The sequence below is a fragment of the Larimichthys crocea genome, chromosome III (genome assembly GCF_000972845.2).
Source record: "Larimichthys crocea isolate SSNF chromosome III, L_crocea_2.0, whole genome shotgun sequence".
Taxonomy (NCBI): Eukaryota; Metazoa; Chordata; class Actinopteri; family Sciaenidae; genus Larimichthys; species Larimichthys crocea.
The window spans coordinates 11912569-11940328 of NC_040013.1; the positions used below are offsets into that span (position 1 = coordinate 11912569).

General features: G+C 40.7%; 1 protein-coding gene across 5 annotated transcripts in view; it reads left to right on the forward strand.

Moving 5' to 3' along the window:
- The window catches only part of macrod2 (mono-ADP ribosylhydrolase 2), a 384274-nt gene that overhangs the window by 291372 nt on the left and 65142 nt on the right, over nucleotides 1–27760 (forward strand). For all 5 annotated transcript variants that reach the window (XM_019266258.2, XM_019266257.2, XM_010729933.3 and 2 more), the window contains exon 8: nucleotides 9218–9291. In XM_019266258.2, the coding sequence (XP_019121803.1) occupies nucleotides 9218–9291 (74 nt within the window). The remainder of the gene's footprint in view (nucleotides 1–9217; nucleotides 9292–27760) is intronic.

The following is a 27760-nucleotide window of genomic DNA, read 5'->3' on the forward strand; positions in this document are numbered from 1 at the left end:
AACCAGCTATAAACACACAGTAACAGAATAACTTCCCTTAATTTTGTTTTTTTTTTCGATCTTAACCAGTTTCTTTCCAGACGAATACAAACTACCACATTTTTTAAAAATCCAGTGTGCTAATCTGATCTGATTTGCTTGTGATTACAGACCTAGCTGAAATGCACTCAATGGATTAAAAAGAATGACTAGCTAATTATGGCACAGTTGTTAGGAGCTCGGCAAGCTGCCAGTTTATTCAACAACAACTGAAAATCATACAGCTGCAGGGCTATATGCAAGTTAAACTTCTCGGAAAATGTATACGGAATAGCCCACTTGGTCAAGCACCCTGATATACAGCATACCACATACTTGTTTATGAAGCCCAGCGTGTGTACTGAAGAGAGCTTTAGACCTTCATGCTTATAAATCACTGGATGTTTATAATTATACTCTGTGCTGGTTAGAACTCTTCCCTCTTGGGATATTGAACATTTTCCACCCATCACTTCTGTGATTCGCACAGTTTACTGCACAACTCCTCATCATGTCCTCTCACCATCTCTCCCTGCAATATTGTCTGTTTTCTGCCACCTGTCTATGCACGCATCTCAAAACGGCTATTACTGAAGTGTTAATGATAAGAAGGTATAAAGTTGTAATTTCTTTTTCACTCTCTTTCTCTCATCCCCCTCCATGCCTCTCCCTCACTGGCTGGTTATTTCACTGCAAATCAGTCAGTAACGATAAAATCCATTTCCTGTTCTCATATTTTTCTTGTCTGGTTTAGGAAATTCCTGCAGCACACTCTGCGTTTGAAGGTGCATTATGTTGCATTAAAGGGATAGTCTGGGTATTTTGAAGTGGGCATGTCTGAGGTACTTATCCATAGTCCGTGTATTACCTACAGTAGATGGCACTCAAGTAGACACTCACACACTCTTGTGCATTTGAGCCGCAACAAAATGTATTTTAGCCTCATTAAAAAAGCCTCACCTCAAAAGAAAACAATATCAGTTTAAGTGTACGGTATTTAATTTTTAATGGCTTTACCTTGCTGTCAGACAGTGCTTTGTCTTTGGCACTAAGTGTAGAACTTTTGCATTCCTACACATACACCCAAATATGCTGCGCACTGTGTTACACTGCAGATCAGCTGTTTGGGTCAGAGGTACAGTGCCAGAAAAATACAAGTACACACTGTCTTTGAAACATAAAGTTTAATTTCAGTCTGTTCTTGCAATTTTCTGACCAAAACAGCTGATCTGCAGTGTAATACAGTGCATGACACAGCTGGGTTTGTTCTTACAAAATACAAATATGAAAGTTCTTTGGTTAGGGTTTGTTCTTACAAAATACAAATATGAAAGTTCTTTGGTTAGAGTAAAATAAAAATGCTCTCTGGCAGCACGGTAAAGTGATATAGCGTACGCTTAAACTGGTTGATTTTTGAGGCGAACTGAAATACATTTTGCTTCTTCCTCCATCTGCAGCTGTGCATAGCTCGGCTTCTGTGCCAGGATCCCAAACAAAACTGCCACAAATCCTTATTAAACGTGTTGGCCCATGAATCATTAGTGTCTGACATGTTGGTGACTCATCTGGGAATTAAATCAAATGATTGACAGAGCAAAATTCTAAAGTATTGCTTTTAAAACATGAACTTCAGTTGAGTTTGTGACGGTTCTAACACTTTTACTTTACTTTTTGAATTGAATGAAGAAATAACACGAAGACTGTCACTGATACATACAGGTCTATTTTCAAAATGGATATGCGGCATTTTGGAGTAGAACAGCTCTATTGTAGTGGCACAAAGGCAGGTCAAATGCATGCAGGAGGGAGAGGGTCACCGTTTGTCTGGCGAGTACACTGCTTATTCACTGTGCTTCACTGTGGTGCCATGTGCTGCAGTGCCAGTGTGAGCCCGTCATAGCGCTCCACCATCAGCCCCCTTACATCAAAGGGGTAGGCTGTGCAGAGGCGAGCATGCAGTGGAAGGGGGGAATTAAACAGCCTATTCAATAAATAAACAGCTTAGTGCTTCCCATAACTGCATCTCTACAGAACAATGCAGCTGATTAAAACTGAAGATCTCCGAACAGCAGAGGGCAAATAGAGGAGGGACTTTCAGAGGAACTATAGTATAGTACAGAGCTGTGATGTTATTCTCCAAGAATCTTCCCTGTGTCCCTTGAGTCCTGCCATGTTCTGAAAGAGGCCCTGCTCTCTTGTCAGGCATTTTGACATTTTCTGTACATTTTAGATAACCTTTAAGGTCAACCTCCATTTCAGCTATGTAAACAAAAGCGTTTTAGTGTGGAAGGCACATCTTCCCGATCTCTCTATCTGTCTTTGTGTGTGTGTGTCTCTGCAGAATACATAGATATTGCCATAGTTTTATATGTGCACACAGTCATGCACCCTAGGTACTAAACTTATGCACATGCGCTTGACCCATTTTCACACTTGAATTGTAGTAGTAAAACAAATCCTGTGCCTCCAACATTGTGACAGAGAGGAATCAGGAACAAGTTATCCAAGGCCTTTGTGGTGAGGAAAAACAGATTTGTCAGGAAAGCTAATGCTAATTGACACTCTCTTTCACGCCTCCATATTCCAGGAGACTCAGTCACCATTGACAGATGATGGCAGAACAGGGAGGTTGGGTGTAGCAGGGGTGCGCAGGGGGTACCTTAGACGCTTGGAAAGAAAAATGAGGGCTCACACTGCGCTGACAGTCCAATCTCTCAGTCCGGCCCATTAGCCACAACAGAATTTCTGCACGGATAGTGTGTCGGAGGTACCACCCATAAACAAACTGGTGCCCACCGTGGGCCACGAGGTCACCCAGCATGATAGAGGTTATTAAGTGCTGCTCCTGTTTGCACATCAATCACAGCCGTGCGACCCGGGTTTAAATGGATTATTCCTTCCAAGGAGGAGACACCTCTCAATGTCTCACAAGATCAGTGCCAAGAGTCCAAATACCTAGACTTAGAGAGGTCACTTTTGCTTTTTGTATCCCTTTCTCTCCTGTCTTCCCACGCATACATTCTCGTGTCTCTTGTAGTCCTTTTTCTCACACGTCACTCTTACACATAGAAACGAATATGCGTTCTCACACACAGGCAGAGATACTTGTTCAAGCAAAGCCACATACATAAAAATCCCATTTCAAGATGCATCGTGAACAACTTAGCCTTGTGGAGATCATATCTAAGCTGAAAGAGCACTTTCCAACAGCCCTGTAATGAGCTGTACACTTTAGGCGGCACCTGCTAAGATCAATCTTAGCACACAGCAGACGGCTTACTGGCTCAATGCGAAAAAGCAAGGACACGAACATTAAGTCTACTACTAACCTGACAGATGCCATCCTACACATGCATTTATAACCCTATCAAAACTGATCAGAGGCCCACTTCTTAGGACAAATATCTTCCTGTTTACAGCTCATCCACCACCTTTGGCTGATCTGTCTCTGTGACTGGTCTGAGGATTGTTGATAGGGGAGTTTTTAGCTTTGACTGGTGGCTGTGGGAGATATGCGGATGTAATCCACCCAAGCTCCAACTGCTATGTCCACGCTGCCATTCAATTGTACTGTCCAGATCAAAGGTGGCAAGCAGCAAAGAATTTTTTTTCCTCCAGCTAGCATCATGCACTGGCTTCTCCTCTTCATCCCTGTCTAGGATTAAGGAAGGTTGGAGACATTCATGACACCTTATCTCTCAGCAGTGATGGCTTCCTGCTAGCTTGCCAGAGATGTCCTGAGCGAGTTCCCCCTTCTTTTAAAATCTAGGGTTTACTACAGGGAGCTTAGCCCAGCTGGGTTGGGAAATTCAAGGTACACAGGAGCAACGTGCTGTATCAGTGGGTAGCAGAGTGTGTGCTCAGAGGGAACGGGAGCTTCGTAGCCCATTTAACTGAGTCACACAGTGTGCATTGTACTCAACACTAGCCTTGCTCTACCATTTTCATGGATGATAAGCCAAATGTAAAAATACTTCCCACCCACAGGACAATAGATTTAGGCCTTTGAGAAACTTGGTTGAGCATTAAACTTTTGCATATCATACACTCCTCAGGATGTTTTTAAAAAGCGAAATGTCAGGTGTTAATTTTAGCATGTAGGACAAAGCGTGGCATCACCTATATGGAATGTTTCCAAGGAAGGTCATCATCTGTTGTGCCACGGAGGCTGCTCTCTTTCTTCCTACCTCTTTTTCTGCCTGTCTTCCTCACATAGCACCCTCCCATCCCTCTTTGTCTCTGTCTCCTTCTGTGGGCTGCAAAGTCGGTCATGGTCACAGCCCTGCCGTGTCCCAGTGTTAGTGTAGAGAGGAGCTCCGGGCCATTTGACACCCACGCTTTGGCGTCTAGAGTCCTGGGGCGCTACTCTGTCCTCCACCCCGGGTCACTTCACCTCTCCTCTGGGCCCTGATGGGGTGACAACCTTCTTCCCCCACCCCCTCCCTTTCCAGATGAACACACATGACTACTGCCCTCAACTAGAGCAGCCCTCAACTGTGCTGCACTTAATGATTTCCTCTCGCTCCCCAAACCACAATCAACTAATCCACTTTGTTTTTGAATGATTCCAACCTGCCTGTCTGTATAGCAAGGGTTTCAAGAGGCAGCGGTCAGGTTCTCTGTGCCCTACTTTATTTATCATGAAAAAAAATGCAACATAGAAAATATTTCTTTAGAAAAACATTTTATTAAATACATGTTGTTAAAGACCTTTCAAAAACAGATAAACTTTGGCATTTTATGTTTTTGTTGTTTTGTTTTCTATAGCAGATTTCCTATGTTTTCTACCATTTCAACAACTGTGGTGAATTTACCAGTGCCAGATATACCTCAGCCTCAGGCTATATGCTGCTTCAAGGTAGACAGCTCATCAAAATGAATGACGAGTGTCGAGATGTGAACTTGACCAAATACAACTGAGTGAAAGCAGAGTGGGACCAACAATACGATTCTTGCCTCAAGGGGTGAAAAGCTGTACTTTGTATTTTTTTATTTTTTTATTTTTTTTCAGGAATTCAGTCCGCATGTCAAACTTGGGCCACATAGATGTTCACAAAAATCTCTATGTCCTCAAAAAAGAAATAAATAAATAAAGAACAACACTAGAAATTATAAAGCCCTGAAATAACAGCAGGATGTGGTATCCTTGTTACATTATAAGCTCACTCAGGAAAAACAAAACTGGTGTGGTCTGCAGTATGTGCCTAGAGCCTACCCATATATTTGCAAACAAAGAATGGGAATGTATCATAGCACAGACATGTATTCAACTTGTTGATTTACCTCCACTTGCTTTCTCGGGTAATGCAGCTACTTCTCACTCCTCCTCACTAGAGAAAACACCTTAGCTACACAAGTTTGTTGTGAAAGTTAACTCTGTAAATTTAGGATATGAAAGAGTTGCCATGCTGGCAAAAGAGAGCAATGGCTTGCTTGTTCTTAAAGCAAATATCCCCCCTTCAGAGGCTGTGTGTACATTCATATTATTTTCCCTTCGTTCCAGTTCAGTGGATATTTTTGAACATAAACTTTTCTTTCCAACTTTCAGAGTCAAGGCCGAGTTGTCTGTGATGTAAAATAAGAGCTGTTTCATTAAGAACGGAGTAACTGTCTAAGTATTTTTGAGTTTAAACATCTAAAGCAGTGCTTTTCCTTTGGTTTCTACCATATTTCTTAAAAGTCACCAAGGCTCCTGTAGTGTTAAGTGTTCATGAAGGTGTTTTACATGTGCCTAAGAGAGGGGCCAGATACTCTGTCTCCTGGTTGCATCAGAGATTAGAGTGCACCCTTTTTCTTCGTATTAACAAAGGTCCAACACGCTGAAGATCATAAGAATAAAATATGTGAATTCTGTTTTAAGATGAATCTTCCCTTTGGCATAACGTATTGGACTGATATGGAGACATTGACGAAAATGTACCTTTCATTTAAAGGAAAAGTTTAGTCATCTTTCCCATATAATTTAATCATGTTTTTTAATTAGTTGAAATAGATCAAATAATTGGAATTACTTGGAATAACCTGCCTTGCAGTCTTCTCAGGTCAGATTCAGTGATTATCTAACTTAATTCTCACTCACCAAAAGTCCACTTTTGTCGTGGTCACCGTCCATATTATTGGATTTACTATGCAAAAGCACGGTGTTCCACTGTAACCCTTTGTTCACAGGGCACGTGCCATAGTTTCTCTCCCCCTCTCTGTCTGGATGTTCTGCTCTGCCTGGTGATGAAGTAGAGGAGCCTTCAGCAGAAATAACACTGCACCACCTGAGTCCTCATCAGCGGCGCTGCGCTGCACATATCCCATCAGTGCACCTCACTAAGACAAATCTCCCTGAGCCGGCCATATTCCCAGCATAGAGAGAGACGAGCCGAGCCAAGCAGCGCAGGGACCCTGGAGGGCCCACCATCACTGTGCCTGACGCCAGCTCTCCACCTCCTGACAGATTAGCTTTCACTGAACCCTCCACACAGCAAATGGAGCAAAAGAGAATGAGGAGGTGTTGAGTGGAGAAGGTGTAGAAGTAAAACACTGAACTTGTTCATTTTGTGTGCACTTGAGCACATAAAAGAGTCAGCTCACTCAATCCTTCTCTGAACATCATTTATAACAGCAGTAACTGGATTTTGCCAACTGCGCTAACCAGAGTGAATTCTATGGCTAGGAGAGGTGATGAAGTGATGATTGAGGCCATTTCATTGGATGCGACTTTCAGCATGTAAACATACTTGGTCAAGCTGAAGCTGAAGAGAGGAGAGGTGAGGAGAGGTAAGGGTAGTAGATACTGTGAAGAAGACAAATGATGAGAGAGAGCTGCCGATGCACTCAAACTGCTGCTGTTGACCTTGGACCGTCGATGTTGCTGCTGAGTAAAGTTGTTCTGGCAGTCTGTCCCCAGCTGCACTGACCCCCTTTCCCAGCCTTCCATCTAACAATCTTTCTGTCATCTCTTTCCAATGTTTGTTTGTATATTGTATATTTGTTGATGTCTTTTTCACTGTTTCTATAGCTCACCTCTTCTTTCTTTCTTTCTTTCTTTCTTTCTTTCTTTCTTTCTCCTTTTGAGCTCTGGTATGATTAATAGGTATAGCTCTCAGATCAATAGAGCATTTGTAGAAACTCCACACTGAATAGATTAAATGTACTCAATACCATCCACCCACTGCCGGGACCACAATGTCCTATTATCACGAATAAGACCTGGTTTTAGCTTGAGGTGACATAGTAAGAGAACAAATGCGGCTTCTTACTTCTTCTAAGTATTTACTAATTTATTTAATCTGTTTATGTGCTTACTTTTCTGACACCTCTGCCACTGTGTGTGCTCTCCTTAAACAGCTGTTCCTATCTCCGAGAATCTATTTTTCGCAGCTTTCTCATCTTCCGCACATCTGTTTGCCTACGTTACTGGATGTGTGAGCTGGAGTGTCGGTACACCTGAATATGTGTGGAAATGGATTTCAAAAAGGAAACTTCACCAGACAAAGTGATATCGTTGAAAAGGTTAAGTGTGTTTGGGAGACAGTCAGGTGACCTGCAAACTGATTTGGCATGCTGGATTAGGTTCTGAGCACACAGCTCTGGGGGCAGCTTTTGAAGAGCAGAAGGTGTGAACGGGCCATGCACTGTCTGCAGACAGTACCTAACAGAGCAGTCTGGCTGTCACTGCTGGCTGGTATGCAGCTCACATCTCGCTGGAACAGGAGCTCAGCTGAGGCTCAGTAGCACTTCAGCTCTTTTTCCTCTTCTCAGCACAACTCAGCCACTCCTGTCAGTCCGGCAGAGAAGGGGGAGTAGAGGAAAATCAGAAAAAAAAAGAGCGAAACATCAACAGTAGTCGGATAGGTGAAAGTGGTGGGAATAATACATACATTATATCTTGGCTGTCAAGGCGGTTGATTTAGAGTATATACAGCATAGTAGTTATTGAGAGGCAATGACAGCAGGTGGTCTAAGTGAGAGAGAATTTAGGAAATGTAACGCTGGATCTTTGTGGCCTTTCATTTTTCTTTACATCCGACTTAAAGGGTAGAGGTCATTGCAGTACTTGTAAGCCTGTTTCATAGGTCACAGAATGTTGTAGTCATGGCAATGATCCAGGAAAAGAAAAATATTTGAGAACGTGACCCATGCAATAACCAACAGGTTACATTTGTGGCCTAGCCCTCATATCAGTTGGTGTGGGTGGAAATTGAGGTCTTGACCTATGTCGTTAGAGGAAGACAGAGCTTGGTGCATCCTGTGGTCTCTTATGGAGGTCAGGGGTTATAATATGGGAAAGTGTCTAGTTTTAAATTCTAAGCTGGGTCACTCATGACTGAATAAATGGGCCATATTTGTTTGGTGGCCTTTGGTCTTAACTTTGCATAGGTCATAGAGTGCCACATCCAAGGCATCTTCAGAGCAGCTCTAGGATTTGTACAGAGGCTTCAGAATAAAATCCTTATTTCAAGTTTTTGAAAAGCCCAGAAGAAGAAACCCAAATATAATTACTTTGAGATGAAGACAAGTGAAACGCTAGTCTGTGACAGAGTAGCAGATTGTCGCTTTTAGCAATGGCATATATACTCTTCAGTTGTCGCAAGGCTGGCCCAAGGGCTTTATAATCAATAGCTCTAAACTAACTATAAATGTTGGGTCTTTCCAATGGCACCAAATGATCAGCATCCAGCAGAGTCTTCTCTTAGTTGGACTTAAGAATTAATCAAATTGCGATCTGTGTGTTTGTGATTGATTCTTTGTATTAACGCAGTGTTAGGGTTCTTGAGCAGGCACAAATGTTGTGATTAATACAGTAGTAATCCATATTGCTTCTTAGCCACACTAGCTTTACAATATATTTATTCTGGCAAACTGATAAAATGTTAATGATCACACATCTAAGTGTAATTTTCTCTATAAAGACAAAACATTAATTACAGATGAATATATATGTAGTTTCTAGCTAGAGTTTTTCCCCTTGAAATATGTCTGCATGTGTATGTGTTTTCCCAGCACTGTGCATCTGGTAACTTGCGTCAGACAGCTGGTTTCATCTACCAGAGACAAGCAGCTTGTGCTCCTCTCCATTGATTTAGGAGAAATGCTGTTACCTGTGGAGATATCGGTTTGTCTGTCTGTTCGCCTGTCTGTTTTTGTATCCCTCTTGCATCTGCATGTTGGATACAACTGGTATTGACACTGTTTTTTCCTTTCCTAGGCTTTCCCAATGAGCCTGCAGCTGACATCGCCCTGAACACAGTAAAGAGCTGGATTGAAGAGAATCCTGATAAGGTAGGACATGCCAGGGTAATGAATATCCAAACAAATAACTGTCAATCTGAAACCGAACTATCCATTCGTGCAGGTACTGTCTATTTCATGCTTTTGTTGATTTGTTGTGAGTGAAGATGATTGGACCAACGCAATAACACAGAACACTAATGCTCATGCGTCGCTGTATCAGGCAGCTATCTTATCCACCTTCCTCGCTTGAGCAACCCTTTAGTTTCTGGTCTGCATGCATATCAAATTAAAAGCCAGTCTGAGACTAATCAGGTCTTAAATGGTCTGTTGACTGTTTAATTGATCTATGCTGGAGAGAGCTATTAAACCCAGAAGAACATAAACACATCAGATGAAATAATCTGAAACTGAATCTAGTTTTTGCATTAGATGTACAGTATTATAATTATTCCTTCCGAGTTCAAGTTCAAAACGTCTGGAAATACTCAGTCATTCACAATCTGATCCTTCATAACACCCCAATGTATTTGGTAGAAAACACACATAAACACAGCCATCTTGAAAGCATGAATAATGCTATAATCTAACAAACATATTGTTATCTTCAATTTTAGTCAGTAGATGAAAAGCAAAATAGTCATCATTTGAAATGACCATCACAAAGAGACATAATATACCCATCCCCTCTGTGGGAAATGGAAATGGATGTGGGCATTTTAATTTCAAAGACTCTTCTGCTGAAGATTGAGTTGCACGCTGCTGTAAGGATCTTTACCACAGAGAAGCCGACATTACTGCCAGACAGTGAGAAAAACAAACACTGGGGTGCTAGTTTACAAAGCTACTACGTCATACTGATTTCTTAATGGCCTTGATATCAGATTAGAATTGATGTATCGCTCTGAACCTGGTGAATGATGTACTTGTTTGTGCTTCACTCAGCGTCAGTTCTTTTTATATGTGACATGTAACATGTCACCACTAATTAACCAGAATAAACTCCATGTGAAATTGACAAAATTGTGAAATTACAAAATTAGATTTACCAAACGGGACATGCATTAAAAGGGTATTCATCACCTCGATATATTTTCATCAAAAGTTCATGACATTAGTATTGTGTCCAGTTGTCAGAAGGCTGTACAGAGCATTTATCAGTTTGTGAATCAGTGAGTGATGGTAACCTTCAGGGGTCATCTCTGTTTACTGTGACACTGTTTATATCTGTCACTGCGGATTGAGGTGTTTTATAAAGCTCACAGCTTAAAGTGCTACAACATCCCTCAGCTGGTGTGTTGGATGTTGTGAACAGGCAGCCAAATGATTCCGAGCTGCCGGATTACTTTGCAGTTGATGTGCTATGTTTGCGCCACTTGTTCTCTGCCTGATGATTGCTGTAACATGCACTTGGGGAATCCATCAACACTCTGGCATAAAGAAGGTTTTATATAGCTTATTGCCGACTGTAAATAACGATCTAATGTGCACGGCTGACTTTTGTGGTTGTGTTGTTCCACATTCAAGGCTGCTACTTGCCATACAGAGGCTGCTCTGTTGCACATAAGAGACAGTTTTGTGATGTACTGACTGATAGCTATATCTGGTGTGGGCAGATTAAGTGGAAAATATTACAATATACGGAGGGTGGGGTAGATGTCTACAGAGGTTTCCCTCAACACTGCTTGGCAAAGCTCCAGGAGCACAAGTCGTGGATCCTCAACTCTAACTAGACCAAGAGTGAGTAATCTTTTAACGAGATCAGAGAGAATAAAGAGATACATTTTACCCAGCAGCACAGCAGTATTTCACTTACAGTGGAAAGTCTTCCAATCAAACCACAGAACAACATGCTCTGTCTTTCCTCAAATTTCAATTCTTTCACCGTTGCTTGCTGTTCAGTTACTCTCAGTGCATCCCAAAACAGATTTTTTTTTAATGAAATGGAAAAAAAAAATCCTTTTCCCAAGTAATTATGCCAGTTTAGTTTTTTTCCAGACAGTAATAGAGAATTTTAGCAGAATTGAAATACATTTCTAATGGAAGTAACAGCAAGTCACTGTTACCTGTTTTGTTGAACATTAAATGTTATCTTAAATGCCTCCTGCTTTGACTGATTCATTTAGAAATGCAATTCATCACTGTAGCATTTACGAGATTGACACACCTAGTGTCAACCTGATTGATAACTGACATGACTCAGTTTCAAGCTTTGTGTCAGCTCGTATGAAAAATATGAGCTGACAGTGGCTTGCTGCATGTCTTATATAGAGCTTACAGTCAATAAAGACATTGTGAATCAAAGCATTGAATGTACTGTATGCTGTTTTATTTGTTTTCTCAATCTCCCTTCAAATGCAGTCATGCAGTGATGACAGAAGTTCAGCATTGCTCATAGCTCATATCACAGATTGCACACAGCTTTTCAAAGATAGAGTGAGAATGAAAGGTTTGAATCCCAGTTTATCCTGCATGGAACAATAGGACTAGATTGCTCTGCTTGCTCATCTCCAGCTCTGTGCACCCAGCCCAGAGGAGCCTGTGTTGTGGGCGTCCACAGAGACGAGTCATTTCAGGGCCATGATAAGGGCTCTGCTTTGGGGAAGATACTGTGCCATTGTGGCTGAATTTCAGGACAATGGGCTGGCTGAGGATCTAACACACTGGGGTGGCAGAGTACAGGCCACAGCCCCCACCGTAACACACACTTGATAGCATTGTCTGTGTATTCAGTTGTTTATGTGCGTGCATGTGTGTTACTCACAGTGGTGAAAAGTAATTAAGTACATTTACTCAAGAAGCTTTTTACACCACTATATTATGTATTATTGTAGGTATATAAGACTTTATTGGTTTTTAGGACAAATTCACAAGCCATTCATCAGTATAAATAGTCATCAGTATAAAAATAAATTATGATCCCCATCTTTACAATACAACATTAAAATGATGTATCCATTAGTCCAAGAATAATTATGTTTATAAGATTTGTTTTAATTCTCTCGGTCCACACAAATTCTAAGTGACTTGGTAGCCAGGTGAGGCAACCTGCCAGGACCAAATGTATTAATCTGAAATGAGCCGATCTGCATAATGAGTACTTTTATTGTCTGTACTTTAATGTACTGTACTTTAATGAAGTAAAATATATCATATCCAGTTGCGATATATATGAATCTTGCAGGTTGTAGTCACACACACACACACAGCTACTGGGCTGTAATTGTCCACACATTGACATGTGTACACAGGCGGCTGAGGTCTGAGGACACTGTTACAACAAATAGCATTGGACTTTGTGTTCATAGAGTGTGTATGTGTGTGCGAGCGACACAGGGAGAGAGGACAGAATAAAAAAAAAGACAGTGCGTGATTGATTAGCAGTGAGTTTATCTCCCAGGCCAGCACACTGTAGCCCTGATGCACTCACCAGCACACAAAGGGCCCCGATGCCAGCATGAAATTCACTCTTAAAAGCACCTAGACTTCCATTGTGAAAGAATAAACAGCCTCACCGTGGTCAGGGAGTGCAGATCCTTTAATCTAGAGAGACTTGAGTGCAGGAATGATCCTTTAGATCACGATAGATGAAAGAATAATGATGGTCAGCCTCTACTTCACTGTATCTAAATTAATAATATGAATATGTGGATATATGTGAATAACTGACCAGAAGGCTCTAATCTCTTCAAAAATGCATAAGGGGTTGCACACACAGAGGCAGTGACACTCCAACAAAACCAATTCTCCATATGGTATTGGAGCAGTTTTCCCCTGGCTCACAGCACACACACACACCCTCCACTCATCTGGCTTTGGTTTATTTCTCATTTTCAAATCTAATTTGGTTTAATTCAGGCTTACATAGGTTTAATCTGCAGATGAAAAATGTGGTCTGACACTTTATTTGGCTGCCACGGATGTGCTCTGGATGGCCAAGCTTTTTAATGAAGCTTTTCAAGGGCCCAGCAGCCCAGCATTACTGACACAGTCTGAACACTTGAGACAGATTGGGAGTCTGTAATAAGCTCTGCTGCGCTGTGCCTCTCAGGACAAAATTGATGTGTAGAGATTTCACCTTTCAACATCATTCTGGTCTGGGCTTTAGTATTAAGCACTCTACTGTGCTGATGATGCTCCCAAAACAGGTGTTTACACCCCTTTTCCCTCCTCTGTGACTGATCTATTTACCTTAGTAGCTTTTGTCATTTAAGACACCTGATAATACATCCCATTTCAAGCCAGACTTAACAGTGATTTGTGACAAATGTCAAGTGGATATTTGGTATAAATACAGTGCAGTGTATGTTTTGTGTGAGGTGTTTTTCTGTGTGAATGGGTGTCAGTGGAGGAGGCTGTCTGGGTTTTGGCAGGTGGAGCTATAACATGACAATATTGAGGCATTCATTGTCATTGAATAAGATGGATGGTTGCCGTTATCATGGCTATATTGTGTGGTTCACCTTTAGAAAATATGAATTACATCTTTGAGTATTGTGACTAGCTTTATCTAACAGGCATGGCAAGCAGATGTACATATGTGCTCCTTGGGCTTGTTTATCACCTACTTAACAATACGTTGTGTTTAAAATGATGACGAATGGCCTTGAAGAACACAAAGAGAATACAGAGTAAAAGTCACATCCTTTTTTCCAGCTCGCCTCTGTTCCATTAGCCCAGACCGTGTTTTCAATAGAAGGTTTCTATCATTAGTCTCTCTAAAATGCTGAAACACGATAATGCATGTAAGAAATAAAGTGACTATTTATATATTCAACAGTGTCTCTCATGAGGTTTTGTAAGCAACATGGAAATTGGGCACAACAGACTGGAAAACATGTATTTGAACATCCTTCTCATGTCTTGTAGCCTGATATACATGATATCTAGTCTGAGGTTCATGGACAAAATCAGAAAATCTGTAAATGCTCCTATTAGCTGGGGGCTGAGACGTGTGCCGGGCATGAATGATGAGTTGTTACAGAATTCTCGATTTACTGCATGTTCTATTGCACTGCAACTTGAATCCCATCTTTGACTGGACGGCTGCAAACTTTAACAAGTACTATACAAATTGAGGCTTCAGTTCTGAAGGACAAACCAAAATCTCTGAGTACTTGGACTACATGGACGCTGAGAGGGCCTAAAGACTGATTTTCAGGCTGAGGAATGTAGTCTGGTAAAAGGATCTGTAGAAATATCTGGTGTGTGTCTTTGGTAAAACAGAGATCCATACGACTGTCAGTTAATAAACTGATTAATCAATCAATTGTTTATTCTATTAGAAACAGAATATAATAAAATAAAATGCCAATTAGGATTCATCTGTTATTAAAATAGTTCTCACCATATGCATATTTACAGATAAATTTGTCATGCAGTTGTGACTGTTATCCAATCTATTGATGACTAGAAGCTTCTTCCTTCATTTAATTGAATTTTTATTAGTAGTGTTATCATTATCTTTCTTATATGTCAAAAAATCTATAAAAATATTAATGAAAGGCAAGCTAACAAAATAATAATAATAACAGCTTTATCTGTGTTAAAATGACAATGTAAATGTTATTATCCAGTACAGTGGTCGATACCCATAGAGTATGGACTCAGTACAGTAAGTTCAGCGTAGAGTGATGAAAGAAGCCCTCGTGGAAACCACTTTGAGAACTTAAAGGTAACACTAAGTGTGGCATAACTTTAGCTCTTCATGGTGTTTTTATTGTCTAGTACCCAGTGAAAAGAGTTTGCCAAGCGTCACATCTGGAGCCGAGGGAGGCACAAATTTGCTCCGCGCATGCCTCAAGGATGCTGATGTGCCACTGATGGTTTGTGCAACTGGCATGATGTTCAAAGCCAGCGCTGGGCTTTTGAAGTCAGTGTCTAGCCCCTTTGAAACGTTTGCTGTGACTGAGAGCATCAGGGAGATAAGGCCCGATCAGGAGCTGTAAGCATGACTAAACACTCAACTGCGCATCCACATACCGTACTGTCTCGTGTGGATGGAGACACACAGTTTGACCTGAAACTACTGTTATTTTCTCTTCAGCCTTTCTGTCAAACACCTGCAGATTGAGCTATAGGAATACTTTAGAGAGAGTGTGTGAATGCCTTATTAGTTTTCTCTGTCAGAGAATTACTTCTCTGGTACCAGTGTTAATGCATGCCATGTAGTCTAATACATTAGTGGCAGCCATTTGGCCCAAGGAAGTAGAATGGGGATTTTATGGCTTTTATGATCTGAGGATTTTATTATCTGGCTCACTCTGGATAATATGATGTGTGCTCTTTGATTCCCCTGACCTCAGGTTGGTATCGTTAAATACTACCAGTTTCAGTGTTTAAATAGATTTAAGATGATATGGATCCAATCTCTGAATTGGCAGTAGTGAAAGTCATTTCCGAAATGTTTTACTTTTCACACATTATGTTATCTGCGGGTGGAAAAGTAGTTATGATTAAGCGCTTGTGCTGTCACAGATAAAGGAAAAGTGTATCATGAGCAGCAAATGCTTCAGTATTTCCAGTGTTTATCTGAAAGGTTTGATTGAGCTCCTGCCTTCAGACAGAAATCCTCTCTGCACGAATGAGGATTAGGCCTATCATCTCACTATCTTGTCCAAAGACCAAGGTGTTGCTTTACTCCTAGTAATTGCAGAGTGATCACCTTATTCTCTGATGTAAGGTGACTTTGAGTCTCAATCAAATATTCTGTTAATGCTCTGTCCCTACTTAGAAGACAAGAATTAATAAAGGAATGAACACAACTGTACTCATAGGATTACATCTCTCTCGGAAATAAGTAAATAATTGAAAAGCTGTTTGTGATAACAAGGTAGGGCAGTAAAATCAAGCATTAAATGTAATTTCTATGGCTGTTATTGATAACTACAGAGCCAACAAACAAGTAACAAACAGCCTAAAAAATCAGGTATGCATCATTTCTCTTTATTGGTATTGTAGGTTGCTGGACCTTGTTTTTATTTTGTGGTGATGTTTATTGTTAGGGGCTAATACCCAGGTGCTTCTGTACACATGCACTGAGCCCACCAATAAATACAGCCCACTTTATTCTAACATATGAACACTGAGATATGATGCCCTCTGAGCTCAGCTCTCTCCGTCCGTGCAGATACTGTAGTCCCACCTCAATGGTTACTGTGCTGGAACAAGTTATCTTAATGACATGCTAATTGATTTAGTGTAGCACAGATAACGGTAGGCTGGCACACCCTGATAAAGCAGGAGTGGGTCGAGCAATTGGTTCAGAAGAGGACAGGAGACTCATCATCAAACTCCAACTAGCTCATTCACTCTGTTCGAACACAATTTTACACTGCAGCACACTAAAGCATGGAGGCTTTTACTGTGTATGCATTGCATGTGTGTATGAGTGTGCTCTTTTAGGTACAATACATGACCCAGTAAGCTAATTTTAAGACTGCTGCAAGTTCAGACTACACAAAAAAAAAAACTCTGCCGTGTTGTCACGAGAACGCTCATCAAAGCCATTAATTATGTAGTCTATCTATGGCCTGCAGAAACAGATAGTGGATGAAAAACATTATGACCACTCCACTGTCCTCTCACTCACTTGTGCTGATACTGAGCCATAAAGTCTAGGACACACTAACAACCTTGGTTAGCATCCACAAGTGTAATGAACTGCTTATTGAAGGGTACAACAAAATAAAAACTTGTTTGTGAAAGTTGTTTGTGAAGCGAATAGGTAACGGTATATGTAGACAAGTGTCTTTCATATACGAGAATATAGAGTTGGGCATCAATAGCATTTTGTTACATCTGAAACCTGTATCAGTTTTCAAACATCTTAGGGCCAAGATGTGTTCCACGTGCATCACAGCAACTGGAGCTAATCGCGTCTGTTTTAGTCAATGTTTCAAACCCAATCATGAGCGCTGCAGTCCCTTTCAGAAGCCTCCCAGACCCGGGTCTCTGCCCTGCTGTAGAGAATACACAGCTGTTCTATTTTTGAGCGATGCCCCGAGCAGTGTATGTCAATCTGCACAGAGCAGCTCGAGCTGGCCGGAAGTCAGACACACAGAATAGAGAATCCAGTCGATTTTCAAAATAAAACACCCTGTGCAAACTGCTGATGGTAATTACGTAGCATGTTACATTATTAGAAGCACATAAACCAAGGAAAAATGCTGAAAAGCTCCTGCTGGCGTTTGAAGTCATGTGGAGAACAGACCAAAACAGCGCCACGACAGAAAAGTGACGGAGACGTGCTCGTGGGGTTTTGGCTTAAGTCACAAGTTAACTTAATCCCTTGTTGAATGGATGTAAGTTTAGCTCTTTACAATGTTAAGTCACAGAAATAATAAATATGTCATATTTAAGCAGTAAGTTGGTGGCAAGTCTCAAGGGTGCTACTGTGTTGTGAAATGTTTTGGCATTTAGCAGGCCTAGTAATTAGGCAAATTATGCTAAGACACCTTCACACAGTCAGCAAAGTGATTACCAGATCAGCAGAGGTCCATTTATTGTTTAGTTTAGTGTCCAGAAAACGATTGTCAACAAGCTTGTTAGGTAAAATGTTTGCTGCATCTTAACTTTACACTGTCATCAGACTCCCATGCTTTCTTGTTTCCCGGCCAGTGTAGTATTTCCACAAACAAAAATTGTCTAGCACCTGCAAAATGAATAAGAGGTTGAATACAGCCCCAGCATTCTAATTCTAGTTTTACTTGAAAAGTTATAGCAAAAAAATTGCTCAAACATATGCTGAAGATTGGTTACATCTACCATTTAACAACGTGTATGCACTAATGCACTATAGCAAGATGAAAAGCAATACCTACATTAAGCAGCAACAAAATGCTCGACCTTCCTGTTCAAATATAGCTGCATGAGATCACTATTCATGCAGTGGCTGTCTCTTTCACTATACACAGTTGGTTATCAGCCACCCCATCAACAAACTTGCTTACACTGTGAATATTGGGCTACAGTGTTACAGGCTTCAGGATGTGTCTGTTTCTGTATGTGGAGCACATATTCAGGACTTCCCGGTGCTACCAATGTTGAAGGGTTGAGGCGCGTTTCAGGGAGGAGGGGGTGGAGACCACCGTGGTGATTACTTTAGCTGTTGCTGTGTGATTGCACGGTCTCTGGCATGTGATTAGGGGGAATGGGCCGTATCTCTCTCCATCTCAAAGGGGGATCAAATCAGCCTCAAAGCCTGGCTTTAGGCGGTGGTGCATTTGAAAGTCAATGTTTTATTTCTAAGCATAAATTACTTGATCAGGGCATTTCTTTGCCCAAGGTTGTATTTAGAACTAAGGGTTGCCACAGCGAGAGGGGTGAAAGCGGCTCTAGTGTTTGCATATATCATGTCATTCATGTCCCATTCGAGTCGATTTTTACAGACACATAAACATTTTGCTTACTGCTCTGAGTCACTTGCCTGCCTTCCCCTAGAAATTCCATTCATGAATCTACATCAAACCATATGATAAGCTATCACGCAGTATGCTGAAAGCTATTCGAGATGAGATGACGATGCTCGTATTTCCAGCGATGCCCAATTGATTTGGTGAACCATAAAAGGATATAAATGCTCTTCAAAGTTGTGTTAAAGGTTGAAGCTGTGGTTCAGTTCAAGTCATGCTGAGTTCTGAAGAGCTAATCCCCCATGCAGTTTGCCTTTTTGAATTGAGCTTTCTATTGAGCTGCAGGAAAAGAAATGTTTAAAGCCACAAGCAAGTGTTCATCATTAGTAGGTGTGATTATAGTCACTTTACCATGGCTATGTCTAGCAGGCCTTTAAATTACGTCATTGTTTGGCTGTTACCTGTACTGACAAATGATCTTCACAGTGATGATTGACAAGGGCGTCTGTCTCTGTGGGACACAGCCAGCAAGGCTAGCACAGTAGGAGTGGTACATGTAACTCAACAGGGCTTCAGAGATAAGGCTGGGCACTGAGGTCAGCTACATGGTAGAGGAGGGTGATGGATATAACAGGAGGCACTCGGTGTGTGAAGGATGCAGGGTTAGAATTTGGATAGCAGATGCTTTAGTGTATAACTTCTCTGCTCTTTTTTCTCTCAGTCTAACCGTGTGTAAAAAAACAAACAAACAAAAAATCCTCAGTACGTCTCATGATATCACCTGCTGTCTGAAAAGTTTTTAAGACTCTTTTTTAATCTCTGCGAATTGTATTATTAACTGTACAGATGAGCTCAGCTTGCTGAAGCTGTAGACAGGAGTGACAAGACCTAGGGACAGCCAAGTGTGTTTACGTCGCATTACTATGCAAATGCAAAAATAATTAAGCAAAGCGGCTTACTTTTTCTGATGTTTATAGCGGCTGTGTATGTTAACAATGTGACCCAAGCTTGAACCTTCGTCAGACCTGTCTCCTCTTTGCCTTGTGCAACATTTCCCGGACCGGACACTATCTGCTTGCCTGTTGTATCCCGGGGCTGTCTGAAGTAATCAAAGGAGGGCAGCATTAATTGCTTGACCCTGGCAGGAAGCCAGGTGGTCTGGGATGGGTCATCACCTGCCCGGAGAAAGGTCACCCCTCATCCTCTCATCTTCTCATCATCCATCCTCTCCTCCTTTTCTTTCCCCTCACCTCCTGCCACAACCAAGCACCAGGAAGTTACGGTCCATTATCTCAAGAGGTTCTGCAAAGTCACCCCAGCCAAATGTCCATCTTATTTTTCAAGCAGCAATGCATCTAACCTCAAAGAGTAATAACATTCTATTTGAAATAATAGCTGGCATTGGACTTGGGCCTGCCCACTTTCCATAAACCTATTTCAGACAATGGTCCCATTCCTATTACACAATGTCTGTCTCTATACCCCGGCATAAACATCTTAGAAGGTGCTGTTCCAGGAAGGGCAGGGGTTTGTCTGACTTATGGCTGATACATTCATCAAGCTCGTGCCAAGCCAATATCACACTGTCAGAAGGGAGCATGTGGCATTCTATCACCATGAGAGGCTGTGACAGAACAAGTCCTTTTCCATTACACTCTCTCAGGGCAATCTCTGATATTGCCTCTCTGCTCCTCCGTAATGCTGTTTATTTCAGTTGTTTGCACTGGTGGATTCCATATTGCTGGGTTTCCCTCTCTGGACCCTAATCAGTGTGAGCCTAATCGAATTTAGGCATTACTATGTCAGTAATGTATTGAAGACTGTGGAGCTGCTCTGCTCATTTTTTTTCTAAATAACTGTGAGCCTCACCTATGCTAGTATTTATTGTTGAGCTTATATTTTAGGGTGAACTATTTTAATGGAGTAATAAAGTATTTTTCAATTTTAAATCGATAAACAAGTCCACATAAATCCTGTACACTCACCTGTTTTCTCATTACAGGCACACTGCAGTGCAGGACTCAAGGTTCTTCGATTTGTAACTGCCTAAATTCTTCTTTCTCATTTAATAGGCTGACAAAGGTTTCTTCCTTCTTATCCCAGACATATTAAAGAGAGCATCTGATGTGCCCAGCCTCTTCTATCACTCTATTTCCTATTTTTTATTCAGTGGAGGCCATTAAGAAGCTGTCGTCGTCCTGTAGAGTGGTCCCTAGTATGCTCCTGTGTTCTCCTCGCCTGGAGCACTGAATTACTATATGTGTGCTGAACTTTGACAGTACACCAGAGTATGTCTCTGTTCAACCAGCATAGTTAAAACAGTGTTGCATTTGTGACTTTGTCGCCGAGCAAAAGGTGGACCAGAGTGGAGTGGAGTAGAGCAAAGTCTGTGAAAACTGTATGCTTATCAGAGGCTGCGGATTGCAGAAACTGCACAAAGAAGATAAAAATATCTTTTTTTGGATGCACCCTAAACTTTCTCCCAATTCCTTTTCAAGGCGTAGACAACCTCATGTCCATTGCCAGCTTGTTTCCTCAACTGAAACAAATCAATAGGATTTGTGCCTATTTCTTAATCACTGTTAACAGTCTCTCCTGAGTGCTGAAATGAAAATGTACCCCATCATGAAGTCATCGGATTAGATTTGTTCACAGTTATGGGATGAAAAGCACTCTCACTCTGTAATGTGAATACCGCAGATAGAGTTTTTCATAAAAGCTTTGATGGACATAAAATCTAATCTGAAGGATACAGCGCCAAAGTATTCTGGCAAATCTGGTCCGATTTTCTGCTTTTGATGCACAGTAATTCTGCTTTCTCATCTGAAGAGGGCAAACCTCAAACTGAGCAGACAGGATTTTCTCAAAGAATGTGGTTATGCTGCAGACATTCATTCTTCAATGGGAACTATTGATTATCTCATATGTCTGTCTAGCTATGGGAGTTTTTAGCACTTTCATGCTGGAGTTTTCAGTGTTTGTCCTTACTTAGAAAACCTAGAAAATCTATGTTGTAGGTTTAACATTGTATGCCTTTACCGTATTGCCAGGGGCCAATAATGAGAGCTGACACATTAGTCAATTTTTATCCAGCTGTCCAAATTTTGGAAATGTCACAAAAAAAAAAGTAATTTAAATGAGATTAATTCCACTGAACTGTGTTGAAGAGAATTAAAAAGGCCCTTTGAATTTGATCAATTTCAACCTTTGAGAAAATGGCAGTCTTTGAAGAAAATATACTGAATTAATAGAGTATTAGGGAAGCTTTTAATGATGTTTAAATGTGTATTCATTTACATAACACCCATAGGAATTCCTGAAGACACATTGTATCTATTGTACACTGTGATTAAATGTTTAATTATGATCATAACTATATATATGTAAGGTGGAAAATGACATATGCTGTGATTATGCTGCTGTGAGGCAGCAGAATAACATGCAGGTTCAGTACAACAAACAAAGAACTCCACTTAGCCACATGGGATAATGAGTTATCTTAGTTGTACTGATAATCTACTGAGAATTTAAATTATTCATTCATTAGTAACTGTTGTACCTGTAGTCACAAACCTATTGTTAAGTTGGTATGCTGTCATACAGGCAGTTATCAGTGCTGCGTTATAGTGTGACTAATATCAAAGTAGAGAAGTGTAATCAGCCATATGTCCAATGAAGTGAACATCCTTGTCAGCACCTGTGCTGTTGTTTGCAAGCATCCAGGTCTAATGGCCTCGTCGTGTAAACTTAAGAAATAGTGTATGAGGTTTAGTTTATTCTCACACTGAGGCTGGATGCATCCTGTGCTGTAGTTCAAAGCGTATCAGTCATTAAATAACCTTGTCCTGTATGTCTTAAAACCGGAAAGAAGATGGGATGTAATAAAGATAGATGGTACTGTCTTAGCCGTGGCCTTCCGAACACACAGAGTACATTCGAGTTTGCTCACTCTCTAAAACACTGTGTTTAGAAGAGTTCTCCGCTCAGTCTCTGACACATCCTCTTTGCGTCAAGTATCCTCAGATGTTTTCATAGCACGCTGTTTATGTAACACTGGCTCCAGACTGCAGAGAAACAATTTACACAAGCCTTGTTTAAAAAAACTACAATGCGAAATAATTACCCACTTTTTGTCTGCTGCTGTCAATGCAAACTGAATGACATTAAAGTATGAGCACTGGGTAGCTTCAGCAGGCACTTTTCATCCTCATCTGACAGACAGATTGAGAGAGATCTTTAGAAGCCTTTGAGCTTTTTTTCCCATTCGAGTTCTCTCAACACGACCTGATAAGACCCCATTCATCCTTTCTCCCTTCATCAGCCAGGCAGGGGCTTGGACCATAACCAAGTTCGGCCTGTCACATCATCACCAAGGCTTCAGACGTGCTATTGTCTAAACATGCGGCTGACAGAGTGCTCAGTGGCAGCTCGCGGTCTGGCTTTAACAGGGAGATGATTTCCTAATGGAGCTAACTAAGACATCTTTCAAGGTTAGGTTTAAAAATGGCCTGTGCCTGCATGTACAGTATGTGCATGTTTGAGTGCCTATGCTTGTTCATGTACAGTGCAGCAGGAGACTGCTGTATTACATTACATGGCATTCATTAATCTCCATTTGCAATAGGAGTCGATTCTAAATAGGTTGGAGCTAGTGTAGCGTCAATTCATGTCATACAAATAATTTTTATTTTTCTGGCTGCATGCTGGGACTCGTATTGTAGGCCTGAGAGGATTGCGTCATCTTGACAGCTTTTGTGGTTTCTTCTGACAGAGTAGACTTATTTATTCCTCTCATCCTCTGTGCAGCTTCTCTGAAGGCTCATGCTACAAACCACAGGGACTGTACAGCTCTTGACAGGGTATCACACTACAAAGCCCTCACACTCATTTTTGACTGGCAGCAGCCAACCTCCGATTTCCGTGTTCGTGCCGCCATGAAATCTGGCTGTTAGCAGGTTCTTGACATGTTTGACGTTGGAATTATTTGGCTTATTATGTGTCTGCAGCTACAGTACTGGGAACATTTGTGGATATTTGTCTCTACTTTGACTTTGATTTAAATTGTATTTGTTTTTGAATGTTGCAGCAAGGAGAGAATAAGATAGGATTCTGCGTAGATACAGTAAGTATTGCCTGATATGGGTAACAAAGTCGAATATTTCCGCAAGAGACATTTGCTTTGTTAAAAGTGTTTCACAGTCGACTAATAATCGTGTCACAAAATGACTCTAAGATGGACACGCTGAATTCGTCTCACAGTCATACCTCAGTCTACCATTCATCTCGGGGTTGCAATTCCAGGGGGTTGAGGAGAAAATTAAAAAGAAAATTAAAAGAATTTCAATTAAGTGATTTGCTGAATTGGAGGGAAAATGGCAGTGATGTGGAAAAGGCTTTTAATCTTGGTGAGCCACCTCATGTTCCATTAAGCTCATATCCCCTGCTTATCTCACTAATCATTCCTCCCAATGCCAGCAGTCTTGGCGATTTTTAATGAACCCATTATGTCCTGATTCAGTCCACCAGGACTGGCAGGCACACCATACGCTCATGAAGTGGGCTGGAAACAATCAAAATACAATCAGGCCCCTTGCGATGATGCTACAGCCCAGTTAGAGACAGAGAAAAATTGCTCACAAAATGCCCGATGTGGCTTTTGGGAGGTCAAAAAGCCTGCAGCCGGGACCGAAACATAAATACTGTGCTGAGAAAACTTTCTCTGCCTGCAAGTGGAGGCATGGCCTCAGAGTCATCTGTGTCAAGCTGTTTGCATCATTAGTGCTGTTAGTGGAAGGTTGTTAGTGCCAGAGACAGGCATTGGTGTATCATCTGTATGAGAAAAGTCATAACTGTAAGACAATAGCTCAGAAAAACAAAGAGAAAGTCTTTCTAAATGTAGCCTGCAGTGTGACACCGCCCCTAGCTGTATAACAATAGTTTAGTATGTCATATAGATAAGAACAGAACAGAGGTAAATAGTAGTGCTGATGGACAGAAATAGAAAAGAGTGGCTGCTGTTCAGCCACACTTCAGCCTCACTTCAGCCTCACCACCTGCAGTACAAAGTTAAATGCATAATTTGTTTTATTTGTGCAGCTCTTGTCCCCGCAGACAGCCTGTGTGTGGATTTTTCTTTGTTGCATGTTGTGGTTTGGATACGCATTCAACTTGTTTGATTCCCTCCTCTGATTTCAATAGATAAGTATGGCAAACTTCAAAAGGCTTAAGATGATGCACGCTGTCTTGCCTGCAAAGCTAGGACACACAGCCGTTCCTTTTTGGTTTTAGGGCTCTATAATTAAAGAGGCGTTTTATGAAAATAAAGCCTGTGTTTTATTCAGGTCACACAGGAAAAGATAAAGCAGTCTGCGTGATGACTCAAAGCAAGTGCTCTCACCTCATGAACGTTCAGCAGCTATTTTAATTATTGTATATGCATGCATGAACACTGTGTAGCCCTCGTAACCAGAGGTTAAATTGGGCCCGGGCTTTCTGGGGCTCAGTCCAGGCAGATAAGTTTACAGTCTTCTGTCATCATCATAACAATGACTGCTTTTATCCAAAAGACATGGGTTGTTTTTCAAGCTGAATGAATTGATCTTTTATAAAAGATCTTTAAGTTTGTTAGGTTTGTTAATGGTTTGACAAAGTATAGATCTAAGGCCTGTGAACCTCAACTCTATACCAACAAACAAAACCTCTTAAACGTAAAAGTGTCAACACAGAGAGAAATTTGATACTGACTAGCCTTACGAAGGCATTTCTTGATCTTCTTTTCATATTGCTTATGTTTCCAAATGTGCAATACAGCTATATGGTAAAGAGATCACTTGCTTTCATGTTTTGATTCTTAGCAGGAGCAGGCAAACAATGCAATGATTATATAATCTCTCAGTCATGATTTAGTTGCTACTCTGGACTAATGCAAGATGCAAAGTAGTGGATTGACTATTAATTAAATATTGAATTTAAATGTTGATTAGCTGGACATACTGGGCAATATGGATGCATCTCAGCAAATATAGCCATCATGTGTTCAGCCAAGCCACAATATAAATCATATCATATTTTTGAAAATGGATAATATTGTACGAACTGGACTAATTACCAGGCAGCAGAGCAAAAGAGCCAAAGATTCACAGGAGAGTGCACTTACACAGAGATTTTATTGTCATCAGCTGTAGTTTTGCACACTACCATCTGTACCTAGAATGTCTTTGATTAGCATTTTATTGTTCAGAGCGGAGAGCTGTCCCACCTTGTTATATTTTCTCATCAATCAGAATCCGATTTTGTAGTCTCTGCACACACATGTGCACATGGCACCACAGAGCTCTCCCCATTCAGCTGACACAACAAATCCCCAATTTAACCCCCTGCTTAAAACATTAATTTCATCTGTTAAAGATGCCTTTAGTCTGACTCTTGTTCCATTTTATTATAAGTTACAAAATAATAAATATTACAAAAAATGCTTTTAATTAAGAGTTTCTGGTCAAGGCTGTCAAGAGTAATTGTAATTTTCTTCTTTTTTTGTTCTCTCTGGCCTGTTAAGTTCATACTTAGTATTGTTCTGTGGAGCCATGCTCAACCTCTTTGGCTTTTACATTGCTAACAGGATTTTCAGCTTAATTCTATCTAAGTGGGTGGAAACAAAAAATTAAATACTGTTCATTAACTTTTTTAGCAATAAATCATTTGTATTTGTGTAATCCACTGGCACTCCTTAGAGCCATCTGCATTACACCAATTTACATTTCTACTGCTTTCTTTCTACCACCCCCATGTTGAACCTAAGAAACGTGTTCATGCTTCAACATTACTAAAATATCAACAGAGGGATGTAATATATGTATATTGAGTCTGTAGGTGTAGAGTGCTTTTAAGATACATTTATTTACCTTGCATTTGACCGAGGTAAAGGAGTCATTGAGATTTAAATGAACATACTAGGGCAGCAATAATTTTGTGGAGCTATTGGAAAGCATGAAGTGTTCTTGGATGCAAAACATCAAGTCAAAGGTGACTTTGAGAGTCCCAAAGTTGATGTGAAGCGCTAACTCATAGTTATTGTTCCACAAACAACTCTTTGAGCTTTGAGTAGATTCAAAAATTATCTCTGATCACCTGCATTCACAGGGTTAAGGCTTTCCTTTACTATGACAGATTTCCATCAATATTTTTAAATAAACCCTGTCTGTCAACATCTTGCTCCCAGCCAACTACTTTTGGTTCATTCTAACTTTACCTAGAGCCAGCCCTTTACCATCTCTGTTAGGTGGATAGAGAGCTGCAGCTCTACACGTTCGGATAAACAGTGAAGTGGAAAAAGATGGACAACCAAAAAGTCAAATGTTAAGGTGGTGCTGAAAAGTTGAGAAAGAAGAGGTTGAAGTCCCTTGAGGTTGATGTGGCCAAAGGTTTGAAAATAACAAATTATTTATTTGGTGCCGTTTCCAGTCAATCATCGGTGCCTAGTAAACCTGAAGGCACTGGCAGCAGAGAGGAGAGAGAGGGGCCCAGTGAGCCCAGAGATACCAGTTCAACTGTTAGTCAAGGTTTTGCAGTTGAAATGCTATGAGAAAAAACACTAGGGATAACATAAGCAAGGTTTGTGTTTAATTAGCTGGCTGTTTAGTTATATCAAGTGCCTTTTTTTTAACATGGATAACTTTTCATGAAGTCGATGCTTTCGTTCATACCACTTCTAGTGAACCAACTAATCACAGCCTGGATGATGGGACATTAAAAATAAGTTGACATCCTACAGAAAACTGTCGAAATGTTTATTATACATGAATAGTTATGATTAGGTGTATTTAACATTAACAAACTTGAGGCTAACCACCTTTGTAAATCTTTTTCTCAATGATTTGATGAAGGAAGAAAACCTGTATTGCGGTGTGATACATAGCTGATTTGTATAGGCATAATGTTATAATCTACTTGGATGCAGTGTTACCAGCTTGATTTTCACACTGGATTTTTCAGACCCTCTTAGCAATTCTTCTTTCTCTCTGAATCTCTGGATTGGGATCTTTCTATAGCTTGCACATTATTTCAAGTAGTTTGTTTGATCCTCTTCCTCCCTTTGGATATTTTTTTCTAAACTTTTTACTTGAAAAATCAATGTCCCTGTCGTGAGTTCGTGATTATTGGGCTAAAGA